General features: G+C 41.8%; 1 protein-coding gene across 2 annotated transcripts in view; it reads right to left on the bottom strand.

Annotated features, from left to right (window-relative positions):
* Window positions 1-13,700: 13,700 nt before the first annotated feature.
* Window positions 13,701-15,836, bottom strand: part of LOC145352483 (voltage-gated delayed rectifier potassium channel KCNH5) — a 302,642-nt gene continuing 300,506 nt past the window's right edge. For both annotated transcript variants that reach the window (XM_080202395.1, XM_080202397.1), the window contains exon 11: window positions 13,701-15,236. In XM_080202395.1, coding sequence (XP_080058521.1) covers window positions 14,292-15,236 — 945 coding nt within the window. In that variant the 3' untranslated portion in view covers window positions 13,701-14,291. The remainder of the gene's footprint in view (window positions 15,237-15,836) is intronic.

Raw genomic sequence — 15,836 nt, 5'->3', positions numbered from 1 at the left:
GATAAGAGAGGGGATTAAGGGTTATGGGGAGAGGGCGGGAATGTGGAACTGAGCCACGACAGATCAGCCATGATCTTATTGAATGGCGGGGCAGGCTCGAAGGGCTAGATGGCCTACTCCTGCTCCTATTTCTTATGTTCTTATGATGTCCACATCTCATGAAAGAATAAAAAAAAATTCTTCAGGTAGCCAATTTTGTTAGGGGTTTGAAAAATGTTCCATTTTAATCTTGTAACTTTTTTCCTACTTACCTTTCTGTCTTTCATTTCTCTCTCTCTACCTTCCAGTCCAATCTTTCTTTCCTTCCCTTTACTTTTCGTTTCTGATTTGATGCTAATTCACATTCTTTCTTCGTTGTTATTTCTTGGTTTCTTGTAACTTATGCACCGTTGATCTTACCATTCATTAAGGTTCCTGATTCCCCATTACCCTCACATTCCTGGCACAATATGGATGCAAAGAAATTGTGATCTGAAGGGTGTAGGAATGGGTCTAACTAACCCCGCACTGCACTTCAAGGAGTTCTAGCCTAATGTGACTGGCAATGACATCGCAGCTACATGCACTGACCACTGGGTGGCCCTGAAGAGGCAAAATGCTAACATTTTTTTCCCTAGACGTCACTTTGATTTTCTTTTAAACATCGGAGGTAATTTAAGTTTTGACAACTCCTTGAATTTTAAATCAAAAGATGTTCTTGCCATCCGTACCTCACAGTTTTCACTCTAGGTATCAGCATTCCAGGATATTCTTTAACCTAAAAGTAAACTCATGCCCAAGATTAATTATTTTCTGATCACAGGTCATCGTGTTAGCACTCAGGTGCTGCAGGGACTCCATCTTGGTTGGTGGCCTGGCCTTAGTTACCTTTCCACTGGTGGCCCAATGCTCTGGCTCAAATTTTAAAATATTTTTTAATTCAGTATTGTTACAAGTAAGCTTACAGTAACACAGCAATGAAGTTACTGTGAAAATCCCCTGGTTGCCACACTTCACCTATTCTTCCATGGGATGTCGGCATCGCTGGCATTTGTTGCCCATCTCTAATTGCTTTTGAGAAAGTGACGCTGAGCCACCTTCTTGAACGAAATGCTTCAGTCCCTCTGGTGCAGGCACACCCACAGGAAGGCAGTTCCAGCATTCTGATCCAATGGCGGTGAAGGAACAGCATTATCATTCCAAGTCAGGACGGTGTGTGGCTTTGAGGGGAACTTGCGGGTGGGTGGTGGTGTTCCCATGTATCTGCAGCCCTTGCCATTCTAATTAATAGAGGCCAGGATTTGGAAGATTTCACTTGGTGTCGGTGGTGGATGGAGTGAATGTTTAAGGTGGTGGATGGCCCAGTTCAAGAGGGTTGCATTGTCCCCTGGGATGGTGAAGATGATTGTGCCTAGGACAATAACTTGAATACTTCATCATCGAATCTTACTGAGCAGAAGAAACCCTTCGGCCCATCGAGTTTGCACCAACATATGAGAAACAACTGGCCTCCCACCTAATCCCATTTACCAGCATTTGGCCCATAGCCTTGACTGTTATGATGTGCCAAGTGCTCATCCAGGTACTTTTTAAAGGACATGAAGCAAGTTATCTCTACCAGTCTCCTGGGCAACGCATTCCAGACCAACACCACCCTCTGGGTAAAACCTCCTGCAGCAATGTCCTGGGATTGAGATGAATGGCCCTCAACAGCCAGAACCATCTTCCTTTGGGCTACGTGTGACACCAAGTGGGGGAGAGCTTTCCCATTGAACCCCATTGACTTTGTTAACACCTGGGCTCCTCGATGTTACACTCAGACGAATGCTACCTTGATGTCAAGGACAGTCACTCACCTCACCTTTTGAGCACAGGTGTCTTTACTGTCCAGGTTTGGTTCAAAGTTGTAATGTGGTCAAGAGCCAAGTGACCCTGGTAAAACCTAAACTGAGCACCAGTGAGCATGTAATTGCTGAATAAGTACTGCTTGATAAAACTGTAAATGACATCTTCCATCACTTTACTAATGATCAAGAGGAGCCTGATTGGGGGCAGGGGGTAATTGGCTGGGTTGGATTTTCATGGGCAGGATATACCTGGGCAATTTTCTATATTGCCCAACATGCCAGTGTTATAGTTGTACTGGAACAGCTTGACCAGGGCACGGCTAGTTCTGGAGCACAGTACTATTGCTGGAATGTCATCAGGGCCCACAAACTTTGCTGTATCCTGTGCCTTTAACCGCTTCTTGAAATCTCTGAGTGTGTTAAATTAGCATCTGTGATGAGGAGGTGGAGGACGAGGTGGAACTTCCACTCAACACTTTTGGCCGATGATAGTTGCAAATGCTTCAGTCTGGGTTCTGCCATCACTGAGGATGGGGATATTTACAGAGCTTCCTCCTCTTGTTAATGGAACTGCCCAATACGGTTCCTGACTGGATGTGGCAGGACTACAGAGGTTTGATCTGCTGGTTGTGAGGGTGCTTAGCTCTACCTAATGCATGCCGTTTACCTCCCACCATTTACCTTTTGCCCAGGTCCAATTACTTCCTCACTCTCAAACAGTTTTTCCCCTGAACAGTCGACTTGATTCGGACTCCCTCGGTGGGATTTTATGGCCTCGCTCATCCTGAAGCTGTAAAATCCCGCCCGAGGTCCTGGCCTTTCCGTGGTCTCCCCTCTCCTGTCCGATTCCCATGGCAGGCAGGGTGGTAAAGTTCAGGACCCTGTGAGAAAGACTGTATGAGTCCAGCTTGTGTAGAAATTTTAAACATGAACAAAAACATCAATGCCAGGTTTTGTTGCTGAATTTATGGATGAATAAAGAGGCTCATATTGGTTTGGTTAGCACATTCTAGAAAAAAAATGAACCCACTGACTAAGTTTGTCGGAGGGATACATTGTGTAATTCCAGATTTACAATCAGGGTAGGCCTAAACTTTCCTGTGAGGCCCAGAAGAATATTCTCCTAATGGACCACACAAAGGAAAGTTTAAGAAGAAAGTATCTGGAGGGCTTTTTCTTTGTCCCAATTCTGTTCCGGGTAAACTTCAGCTGGTGGGACATTTAGTGTAAAAATTGCTGTTTGGGTTGGAAGCTCTCATCCAATCAGTATGTACAATGTGTGATCCCACTGGCAATGTGAAGATGTTATGGACATTGTCCAGCAGTGTCATTCCAAATGAAAAGGAAGGAGCTAGGGGAATTTTGTGAAAGGACCTTGTAAACGTATGGATGGATAGGGTAGAGGTAGAGAGATTCTTCCCGCTTAGAAAGGATAACAGGACTAGGGGACACAGCCTCAAGATAAAGGGGGGACAGTTTAGAACGGAGTTGAGGAGGAACTTCTTCACTCAAAGGGTGGTGAATCTCTGGAATTCTCTGCCCGTTGAAGTGGTGGAGGCTGCCTCGCTGAATATATTTAAGTCACGGGTAGATAGGTTTCTGATAGACAAGGGAATTAAGGGTTATGGGGAAAAGGCAGGAAAGTGGAAATGATCCACTTCAGATCAGCCATGATCTTATTGAATGGCGGGGCAGGCTCGAGGAGCTAGATGTCCTACTCCTGCTCCTATTTCTTATGTTCTTATGTACAAACCCCTCCCCTCCCTCTCCCCTCCTCCTCCCCTCTCCCTCCCAGTTTCTCTCCCCCCCACCCAACTGCAAGTCATGAAGGTATTGCCACCTCAATAGGATTAAATCCCTTCCCCCAATCATTAAACACTGTAGCAGTGGGATTTTACGGCCTCACTGTGGCAAAACTGGAAATTTGCACCCAAAGCCAGCGGAGGTTTCAGTTGTTGGACCCTCTCTTGCGCTAACTCCGTGGCAGGCAAGATGGTAAGCTGTAAGACTCTGTGTGTGACTGCAAGTAATGTAACCGCTAACATGGCATAAGCTAACAAACTGTGAACTTTTCAGAACTCAATTTAAAAAAAGAACCTTTATAAAGGAAGGACAAGTGTTAGTCCACTAAAAGTAGTTGAGCTGGTGTATCTTAAAATCCAATTTCATCTGTCTGAGGTGGAAGTGAGAGTTAATTAAATTCGAATCTCGGAAAAGAAATGCACACACACCTAATCCAAAGGGTTTTTGGGGAAGAAGCGTATTGATATCCAAAGCTCAAACTCCAACACTCGTGGGGAGGGGAAGGTCACTTTGATAACTCATTTGGGTTGGAATCTGAAACAAAAACAGAAAATGCTGGAAAATCTCAGCAGGTCTGACAGCATCTGTGGGGAGAGAATAAAGCCAATGTTTAGAGTCTAGATGACCCTTCTTCCACTCTAACGAAGACTCAAAACGTTGGCTTTATTCTCTCCCCACAAATGCTGTCAGACCTGCTGAGATTTCCCAGCATTTTCTGCTTTTGTTTCAGATTCTGGCATCCGCAGTATTTTGCTTTTATCTTAGATTGGAACTGATCTGCATTCTTTATAACTGCAGGGTTTTTAAGATTGATTTTTTAAGTCATGTATTAATGAATAAAATTCACTAATTGACTTCTCCACATTTCTCCAAGCCCAGAAACTCGAATTTTAAGCATCAGATTTCTCAGGCAGCAACATGATGGAGATGGACCCCTCAGGAGCTGCGATCCAACTCAGTTGATGCCTGCTGAGTTGAAAAGTATTTGCCAGAAGCATCTAACATTCAGCAAGGCCGGAGCTTATTATCCAGCTGGTGTTTTGAAGAACAAAGTTATGAATGGATTGAGTTGAAAGCTGCCTGGCGGAAACTTTGGATTTGAGGATTAAGCGTCTGGATAAGGAGAAGGAAGCTGTAGTTTGAATGAAGGAGTCTTTTGATTCAGGTAATCAGTAGGTTGGCGACTGCTACACCCAAGTGACTACACATCATCATCGAGGGAGAAATCATTCTGGCAGGATACTGAGTGATACTTTGCAATGGTATGGATAAAAAGGTATAGGAACATGTGGAGTCATTGATTAAGAGAAGAAAATAACCAGGGACCCAAGCCAAAGAATCTTCCTGAGTCCCCGATTGATATTGTGATGGAAATTTCTTCACTGAAAGTGACCAGAGTGTCCAACAATGAATTATTCTGGGAGCAGTTCTATATCCCTCACCCTGTCCCTCCTCACTGAAAACTAGAAGTTGTGTTAAAATCAGTTTCATGGTGCATTTGGCATTTTGGCTGTTTAATTTAACAGGAGTGTGATGGATGCTCTCCGCTTGCCTGGATGAGTGCAGCGCCAACAACACTCAGGAAGCTCAACACCATCCAGATCAAAGCAGGGTGCTCAACTGCTACCCATTCCACTAAAATTCACTCCCACCACCACCGATGCACAGTTGTAGCCATCGGTCCCATCTTCAAGATGCACTGCAGGAACTCAGCAAGGCTCCTTAAGCAGTACCTTCCAAACCCCATGACTGCTACCATCTAGAAAGACAAGGTCAGTAGACACAAGTGAACATCAGCACCTGGAAGTTTCCCTTCAAGTCACTCACCATCCTGACTTGGAAATAGATTACCGTTCCTTCACTGTCACTCAGTCAAAATCTTGGAACACCCTAACAGCACCGTGGGTGCATCTACATCATATGGCTGCAGGCGTTGAAGAAAGCAGCTCACCAGCGCCTTCTCAAGGGTAATCACTGATGGGCAATAAATGCTGGCTTAGCCAGTGATGCCCACACCCTGCAATGAATATGTGAAAAACTCACCCTGCACACAACCCCACCCACACCCCCATGTTAAAATGCCCCCCAGTATCCTGTAACACCAGCATGGAAGCAACATCCCCACAAGGGCTGAAGCAGTTCAAGGAAAAAACTCCTCATCACTTTCTCCAGGGGATTGGGTGTAAGTCTGGCTTTGCCAGTTGAGGTCCATATTCTGAGAACAAAATAAAAATAATTCACCAAGCAGGTAGGATAAGTATATCTTTGTGATTTGCTTCTGCCATCTTGAAGTATCCAGTGAGATTGCAAGAGACGAATGCACAAATGCATTATTAAACAAGGGTTTTTGGCTTGCTGCTCACATGAGAATAAAGTTACCATTACTGGTACAATGTATTTTCAGCAATTAAAATTACAAAGTAGGGTTTCCCGTGAAGATAAGAATTTCACTCTGCTTTCAACGCTCTCCCATACATTTATTAGGTGTATGCACTTTTCAACATTTTATATACATAATATATATCCAATAAAGGTGAATGACAGGATCTTTTAGATTTTCTGTCTATATTTCCCACTGCCTCAGCAAAGCAGCCAGCATAATTAAGGACACCTTGCATCCATGACATGCTCTTTTCCATCTTCTTCCGTCAGGAAAAAGATACAAAAGTCTGAGGTCACGTACCAACCGCCTCAAGTACAGCTCCTTCCCTGCTGCCATCAGACTTTTGATTGGACTTACCTTGCATTAAGTTGATCTTTCTCTGCACCCTACCGATGACTGTAAGACTACATTCTGCACTCTCTCCTTTCCTTCTCTATGAATGGCATGTTTTGTTTGCATAGTGTGCAAGAAATAATACCTTTCATTGTATGCCAATACATGTGAAATAATAAATCAAAACCAAACTTTACTCTTGCTAGATTGTATGTAGTTCTCATTTTATCTTGGTAACTTTTTGAAGCATGATAATTAGACCAATTTAATTTGGATTTGCAATCAAAGCACCTTAAAGTATACTTCACTACCTGCTTTTCCTTGTCCAAGAAGCAGCCCTTTGTGCTCGCGCTCTCTCAATAATCTTAGGTGGATAATTCCAGGATTCCAAGCAGTGATGAAGAAAGATTGGCCAAGTTAGCATGGTGCATCCCTCACAAGGGATGTTCTCATGACATTAATGTTTCTTGTTTGCTCAGTGATTAAATTTATGAAACTGGGAGATGGCGTTGAAGTAAACACTGCAGTCTAGACAATACATAGAAACATAGAAAATAGAAGCAGGAGTAGGCCATTAGGCTCTTCGAGCCTGCTCCGCCATTCATTATGATCATGGCTGACCATCACAATCAATATCCTGATCTTGCCATCCCCCATATCCCTCGATCCCCTTAGTCCCAAAAGCTATACCTAATTTCTTCTTGAAATCACACAATGTTTTGGCCTCAACTACTTTCTGTGGTAATGAATTCCACACATTCACCACTCTGGGTGAAGAAATTTCTCCTCACTTCAGTCCTAAAAGGTTTACCTGAATGGTAGATATGTCATTATATTTCCAATCTTGAGACTATGGGTAGTCAGGTGAACTGTTACACAGAGTATCCAGCCTCTGCCTTGCCTCTGGACAAACTGTGGTAATGTGGCTGGACCAGTTAAACATTCGGTCATAGTTGGGACTGATGGGGAATTTAGTGAGAGTGCCGATGTCAGGAAGGGATGGTTCGAGAGATTTTCTTTTAGGTGATCACTTTAATGTGGTGAATGTTCCCACTTTTTACAACAATTAACAGAAGATTGAGGAACTTGCTGTTGTAATGTCACTTTTGGTTTTAATGGGTATGGGATTGGGAATTATGGAACAGACAACAGACCCACTCCCCGGAGACAGAAATATTGCACTGATGGTGCATGCCTCATATTTAAATAAAAGCTAAATGCTGCAGCTGCTGGAAATCCGAAATAAAAACAGAAAATGCTGAAAAAACTCACAGAAAAGTCATTTTCTCTCCACAGATGCTGTTGAATTTATCCAGCATTTTCTTTTGTTTTTATGTCTCATATTTAACTTGTTTTCAAGGTTTTATTCAGGCCTAGTTGCTTTAAAAAGGGTCAAAGGGAAACAGTGCCAAGCAAAGGCACTGCTTGAGGGTCAGGATCAGTAGAAGTGTTCTTTTGCCCTCGAGGCTACTGCCTGCCACTCCACCGTCCGCAGCTCACCTTCTTCTCTGACCCACTATCGATCCCCTTTCCCAGCCCAAAGAGCTCCTCCCTTCCCAATCGAACCATTTCCAGCATTGGATGCCATTCCACAATCCAATCTCAATCCTATTCTCCCACATGTTACTATTGAAGAAAATAATGCTTCAACAATTAACAAATGTATTCATAATAGTTATAGATAAAGAAAGTCCATTAATCTCATTTAAGATTAACTCTCTTTGATCGTGTTATCATGATTCTGAAGATCTCACCCTTCACTTGCCCACCTAGAAACATATTCCATATGTTGGCAGAAACTGTGGGTGGGAGGTCTTCCCGAAGTTATTCCTAAACTTGTTCAAGATGATTGGAAGGATTATGAAACTGGAGGTAGTTACAGAGACAGTGGGAGCTAGGTTAATTGAGGAATTTGATGCTGGGGTAGTGAGGGTGGGGGAGCTGGCGGTAATCAGATCAGGGAGGAGATGTTGACTGTGGCTTGGCGTGAGATATCTTATATGGATGACTTTGGATAAGCTGTGGTTACTGGGAAACTAACACATGGGACAGTAGAGAAATCTGGAGGTGACAGAAGTACGGATCAAAATTTCAACAGTAGAGGGTCTGAGATAGGGATAGAAGCAGGCAATGATGAAGAGAGTAAATAAACAGCTTTAATGATGGATAACATTGATCTTACAGGCAAACAGCATGCAAGGATTTCACTACAATTCAGCCCAAGTGAATAGCTGGGCAAGGGAATGAAATCAGTGGCAAGGCAGTGGAGTTGATCTGCATTTTATATTCATCTATTAATATATCTATTATTCAAAAAAATCTTGCATCTAGAGCATCTGTTACATCATGGAGGATCACAAATGCAACATATAAATCACATTTGGACCTTGAAGATTAATTAGAAAACAACAAATCACAATTGAACATTCTTAAAAAATAGAAGACTAAAATAAAATGAAAACCAGGCATTGGCTGATGGTAGCTGCTGGCCTCCAATAGCCTGTGGAGTGGACAATATACACACTATCCAAACCAGTTAGTGGCCAACAAATTGTCCCCTTTTGCTGAGTATCTGCAGGAAGAGTAACATTGCTTCTTCACTTTGTGAAACAGATAATCCTTCCTCAGAAACTGCAATTAGCCTTGACCTGATCCCGGAGGCTTATCTATTCCCTCCATTCTGTATGTGATAACTGAGCAGGATTAGATCTGATTCCTTATCTGCCCTGGTTACATTTTGTGGCCTTAAAGGGGACTGGTTCATTAAACATAGCTCCAACATTTAGCAGGCATCTTTTCTCAGACCAATCACTTTCTGCCAGTTACACAGGACTATCAAAACATAAACTGTCAAAAACAAAGAGTAGCACAGCAGAGGAACAGGCCCTTCAGCCCATCAAGCCTGCACTGACACAGCGTCTGTATAAAGATCTCTCCATGCAGTCCATGCCCCTCTATTCCCTGCCTATTCATGTATCTGTCAAGATGCCTCTTAGATGTTGCTGCTGTATCTGCCACCTCCTCTGGCAGTGCATTCCAGGCATTTATCACCCTCTGTGTAAAAGAAGTTGCCTCTCATATCTCCTTTAACCTTTCCCCCTTTTAACTCAAACCTATGTCCCCTACTGTGAGAGTACAACATTACTTCTGATTGACAATGAGCAATATCTTGTGCAGTCTGCCGATGTGTGAAAATTAGTGGGCAAAGCTGAAGAGGAGAGCATAAAGAGATTACAGAAAAGACTATCATGCGATTTCAGTATTCCATGCTTTTTTATTAAGAAATTATAGGAAAGGGGCATTTAACTCCCTGTGGTAGTGCTTTAGTTTGTACATAAATAGTGGTTCTGCAGTGAAAGCACAACAGCTGTACATACGTGCAATAACTTTCCATTTTCTATTCATAAAACATATACATTGCATATATCAAAGACTGATATTTTACAGTACCAGAATACAGACATCTGTGCTTTCTTAGAAAAACAAACAGACTCATACCAATCCATTTCAAAGAAAACAACTGAGGGAAAAAGATGAAGATGGACAACTAAAACAGACAATGGCTTATGGGAATGGGTAAAAAGATTGAACTAAAATTGAGAACTGCTTGCAATTCAATTTTTCTTACCAAAGTTCACAGGCTCAAGGTGAATTTCTGGAGTGTACTCCTCATGACTGAGTGTACAAAACATTCCATGTTAAAACAAAAACCTTCTTTTAAGTAGACTGTGTTTTATCATATTTCTTGTACATCAGTGGCAACAATAGTTACCAAATATTCTGTATTTCTTTTTCCAAAAAGTATTCCTTCGTTAACTGCCCATCATTGCACTGCTTTACATCTTGTTCATTTTAAGGTACAGTAGCATTTCAACAGCTATAACAACTAACAAAAATAAAGGCAAAAACCCACTTAAATTTATCAAATACTTCTGATAGCTTGGCTACTGTTACTTTTAACAGGCTGTACAGTGCACGGATCTATAAAATGTAAAGAAAACTGGCAGTTTTTACAATGTAACACATTGCCATACAGAAGCTGAAATTAATTATTGTTTGATCTGCAAGGGCGGCCTGGTGGCACAGTGGTTAGCACTGCTGCCTCACAGCACTGGGGATCTGGGTTCGATTCCCAGCTTGGCTGACTGTCTGTGTGGAGTCTGCACGTTTGCCTCGTGTCTGTGTGGGTTTCCTCCCACAGTCTGAAAGACATGCTGGTTAGGTGCAATTGGCCATGCTAAATTCTCCCTCAGTGTACCCACACAGATGCCAGAGTGTGGCGACTAGGGGATTTTCACTGTAACTTCAATGCAGTGTTAATGTTAGCCTACTCGTGACATTAGTAAAAAAGCAACTTTAGTTTCGTTTCATAGATGTCATTTAAAAAGTTTATGAAATATTTGGTTGAAACATGCTTTCTAGTTGAAGGTTACAGGTACCGTTGCTTATAAGGGTACATACAATGGTTTTGTCTGGAGAAAATAAAATGCACATTGCCAATTTTTCCCAGATTTGCCATTGTGGATTTACTGCTTCAATGAAATGGATTTGTTTCCATCCAGGAACTAAACCTTCACTTTTTCCTTGTTAGTTCAAAACAAAGATTTTAATAAGCTGCTGCCTTTGAGCAGAACTTTCACAAGACAGTCAGATTTCCATTTTCACCCCTGGGCTTCTTCACCAAGTTTGGTTCTAAACCATGCGAAGCATCCAGTTATGAAAAGAAAATATTTTGTCTCGAATCATGGCTGTATCGCCCACCTTACTAAAAGTAAATTATTGCAGAGGCTGGAGTCTGAAAATGCTGGAAAATCTCAGGCAGAGGTCTGTGGAGAGAGAATAGAATTTCGAGTCTTTCAGACGTCCAGAGTTGAAACATTGGCTCTATTCTCTCTCCACAGGTGCTGGGGTCTTGGTTCAACATCTCATCTAAAAGATGGCACCTCCTGCAGTGCAGCACTCCCTCAGTACTGCACTGACCCTGATCTTTGTGCTCAGTTCCTGGAGTAGGACTTGAACACAGCACCGTGCAACTCAGGTGATAGCGTTTCCTGAACCACCACTGACACACAAGGGGCAGAATTTACCCTGTCGAAACTGGAAAATCCTGCCTGAGGTCAATGGACCTTTGCATGGTGCACCTTGCACCCGCTACAATTTCTGCGTATGGAAAATTCCCCCAAAAGTATTGGAAGATATTGCAGATAGATGGAGAAGAAAGTAAATATTGTGGTATAATTAAAAACAAAGATGTTTTTCTACTTCCATTCAACTGTTTAGATTGACGCATTTTTTAAGTTAAGACATTACTAATTGAGTAGCGGACTGTAATTAACTTTGTGATGTATTGCGTGCTATTGTACAGCAATAAATAGAACTCAAGTTTAGATTAGAAAGTTAATAATCAATTCTATTGTTTTGGGATTTGGTTTTACCTTTGGATCAAGTAATTAATCCATGTTTGTTTCTCCCATGAAGCTGAATGTCTATTTAACAAAAAATAAAACATTTTATCAGATAGTGAAGTGATATGTTCTCTAACCTGATCACATAGTTTCATGTAGAAGTAACTCTGAAAATATTAATCTCAGAATATGATTTAAGGCAGAGTAAAGGATGCCATTGACTTTCATCAATGCTCACCAGTTATTGTTTTATTTTCCAAAATCAATACTTTGTTTTTCAAAACGCTGCCAAATTAATAGTTGATTCGTAGAGAAAACACGTCTTACGTAAATCTTGGATAGCTGGCACGATATGAAAAAGGCAACCATTCATTTGTCTCCTGAGTGTTTTCCTACAAGGAGGCTTTGAGGAGAATGGATCTATATTCTCTGACTTTAAAAAAATCAGAGGTGATCTCACTGAAATATTTTGGAGAGTTCGGGAGGATAGATGTTGAGATACCTGGCTGGAAAGATATGCGGGTTAGGTTGATTGGCTATGCTAAATTGCCCCTTAGTGTCAGGGAGTTAGCAGGGTAAATAAGTGGGATTATGGGGATAGGGCCTGGGAGGGATTGTGATCAGTGCAGACCCGATGGGCCAAATGGCCTCTTTCGGCACTGTAGGGATTCTATGATTCTATGAAAATCGAAATCTATTGCTTTCAGCCTAAGGAGAAGGTGTTGGCCATTTTGGACAGGACAGGAGAACCTTAGAGGACTGTGGATCTTCATAATTCGCTACCACAGAGAGCTGTGGATACACAGTTCATGAGCTCAGTCAGTTCAAGGCTAGGATTAATAGATTTCTTTGAGCATTCAGGGAATCAAGGATTATGGAGACAGGGTGAGTAAGTGGAGTTGATGTAGGAGTTAAGCCATGATGTTTCAAATGATAGAGCAAGATTGATGGGCCAAATGGCCTATTCCTGCTCCTATTCCTTAGGTTAGTCCAGACACTGTGTAGTTACAAAAGAGAAAAGAAAATCTGACTTTCTTGCAAACATCTTGCCTTCTCTTCCTCAAGTTCTTCTTCTCGAATGTCAATAATTGTGGTGCACTTTATTCCAAATCAGTTGGCTGTAAAAAGAGTAGAAAATTATCCTGGGAAGCAAAGTTGATCATAAAATAGGAGAAATGGCTCCACATTAGAAATTTACCTTTTGAACTCAGTAGTAAAGGGATTTTCTTTGTAGCAACATACCTTCAAACATGTTTGCCATTCAATTTAATTTTAAAATTCTGAAGCTGGTTTAGAATAACATGGCAAGTCAAATAGGATATAAAGAGGGGTTCCCATCGCAAACAGCTCATGTGAGCCAATGAAGCAAATCCTATCTTAAAGTTATGCGACCCTTTGGTCCAATCACCTGAGCCTGGCTTAAAAAAGTAAACTGAAGATACAAGGGAAGCTTTTGCAAATCTGAAAACAATCCTCCCTTAGGTAATGGGTAATATAAGGTGCATTTCTATCTTTGTATCTGCTCTCGCACTATGGCAACAGCTACCAGTGTCAAATATTGGTGATTTGATGAGCTAAGTAAAGTCCAACCCGTATATTTACTACTTCTAAGCTCATAATATGCAGATTTATTTCATTGTCAATAAACTCTAGGAAAAAAAAACCCTTAAAGACTATTTTGCAGGTTATTTTGCTGGAATATGTTAAATCTTGCATTACAACAGGACTGAGTTATTAATGTTGACCTCTCTCAGCATTCTGAACGTCTGCCAGAGTCAAAACAAAAACATATAAATTTTCCTACTTATAGGAAACTCAGAATTATTTGTTGCAAGTAGAAAAATGATTTGTCTGCTGTGATTTAATATTTCTCTAGTTATGCCATGAATGTTGTTTTGTTAATATTGGAGTCCATCATTTCTAATGTGTCTATGAATATATGTAAATATATTCGTGTGCAAATAATAGGTTTTAACTGTCTGTAATCCATCAAAATGGGATTTTGATGTCAACATTATTTCCCGCCCACCCGAAAAGTTTTAAAGTGATGAAATGCACTTAACTTTTTTTTTAGTTTGATGAGGTTTCTCGAACTGCAAACTAAAACTTGCAGTGATGCATGGGCATTGGCAGAATTTGGTATTTAATGATCCTGAACAAATAAAACATGCAATAAACAGCCCCCCAAGAGGCAGGAAACATTAGTTCCCCTGCACAATAAGGGCAAAATGTTTCAATGTTCAAGCCATTCAGAGACACAGCTGGGAGAAACACTGACAGTTTATGCTCTGATGCCTAAAGAGAGAAACAGTAACCACACTGCACAGAATGACCCAAGATATGTGGTGAAGGACTGTAAACAAGGTTTTATATGTGCATGCAGTTATGTATATAATTACAAGCAATATTTCTGTTAACAATTTTCTTTGGCAGGCCAGAATCCAGCTGGACATGCAGAAGTCTTTTTGACTGCCAAAGCAGCCATCTTGTGCATTTGGTTAGACTCTCATGTGAAAGTTAAATCTTTACAGCATTTCTAAGCTAAAACTGAGCATCCTCTTCTTCCAACGAAGGAGTTACAGGCCTAGAAACGTGAAATATTTCCTGGCTGGGGCGTTGAGTCTTCTCAGAAGGCATCTCGGCCAGGTTCTTTTCCGACAGTATTTGAAGGATTTCAGTCACTTGCTTCTCGAGGCCAGTCATCCTGTTGCATAGCAACTGAATGTCTTCCTTCAGTTCCATCTTGGCCTCTTGCAAGGTGGTCTGCAAAGCCTGCTCGGGGATTGGGTAAAAGGGGTGCCTGACATCAGCCTGAACAGGGCTGTGCTCCAGCGGACTGCGGATCTCCCCTGCCTTGTCTAATCGCAGGTCGCTTTTCGTAATGCCGCTGTCACACGAGTCCGTTTTCCTCAGAGGATTCTTTATGACGTTATTCTCCGATTCAGTGCTTTTCGTTTCGTCCGAAAGAATCTCCATGGATTCCGCTTTGACGACATTATTCCAGTTCTCCTTCTTCTCCTCTCTCGATCCAGGAAAGGGATCGGTGAAGGCGACGGAACTTTTAAGTCTTAGCCACCCCTTTCCGTTTCCAGTCTTTGTCTGTATGGAACTATTGCCCTTCAAGCACATCTGGTCATTCAGCCCATTGGGTCTCAGCTCCACTGTCTCGTGCTGCACTTGTGGCTTTTGCTCATTACTCCTGATGAACGTTAGTGAAGATGGGATTGGCGTGATTTGAGACACGGTCACCACGCTGGTGCCTGTGGTGGAGACACCGTTGTGAAGCAAGTGGCTTTCCACTTTGAGGTGGCTCCCCACTGAGTCACCGTGACCTGCCGCCTGATTCCTCAATTGCTTCTGCTGCTTGAACTTCTGGAAGAGTTTCCGGACGGGATGGTCCACCGGGATGCTAAGCGTCACCTCGTTCTTCAGCCGGAGTCGCTCTTCCTCCTCTTTCTTCACGTCGAGGATCTTTCGGAAAATGATCTGTAATGAGTTCCAGAGAAAAAAGATGGAATTACATTTCTGAATTGGATGGTTTTAAATTATTCCCAGCAGGCTGCAGAAGCAAAGCAGATTATTACTTTCAGTACAAACATCATTAAAATGAAGAGAATTGTCTTTCAAAATTCTAAGATACATCTTACTTGACAGCAAGGGATGATGTGAGTGGAATAACTGAAGTAATTTTATCCTGTTTCATATACCCCCAGATAGTTTTGTCTCATACCTTGATTGAGTATGATTAATATTAAGATTCTTAGATCATAAGGGACAAAGGTTTATGGAATCGTAGAGCAGAGAAGGAGGTCATTTGGCCCCTTGAGTCTGTGCCTGCTCTTTCAAAGAACAGTCCAGTTAGTCTCCCTCCCTCACTCTATCCTCATCTACTTACAATTGTTATTTCCTCATTTATGCAGTTCATTTTTGATGGCTACAATTGAATCTGTATTCACGTCCCAACAGGCAGGGTATTCCAAAGGCTAACCAATCACTGCAGAAAGACATCTTTCACCATATCACCTCTTATTCTTTTGCCAACCATGGCCCTCTGTTTATCAACCATTGAGCCACTGGAAACAGTTC

The sequence above is a fragment of the Carcharhinus amblyrhynchos genome, chromosome 14 (genome assembly GCF_965287045.1).
Source record: "Carcharhinus amblyrhynchos chromosome 14, sCarAmb.v2.hapA, whole genome shotgun sequence".
Taxonomy (NCBI): Eukaryota; Metazoa; Chordata; class Chondrichthyes; order Carcharhiniformes; family Carcharhinidae; genus Carcharhinus; species Carcharhinus amblyrhynchos.
This window is presented reverse-complemented; position numbering and strand designations above follow the sequence as displayed.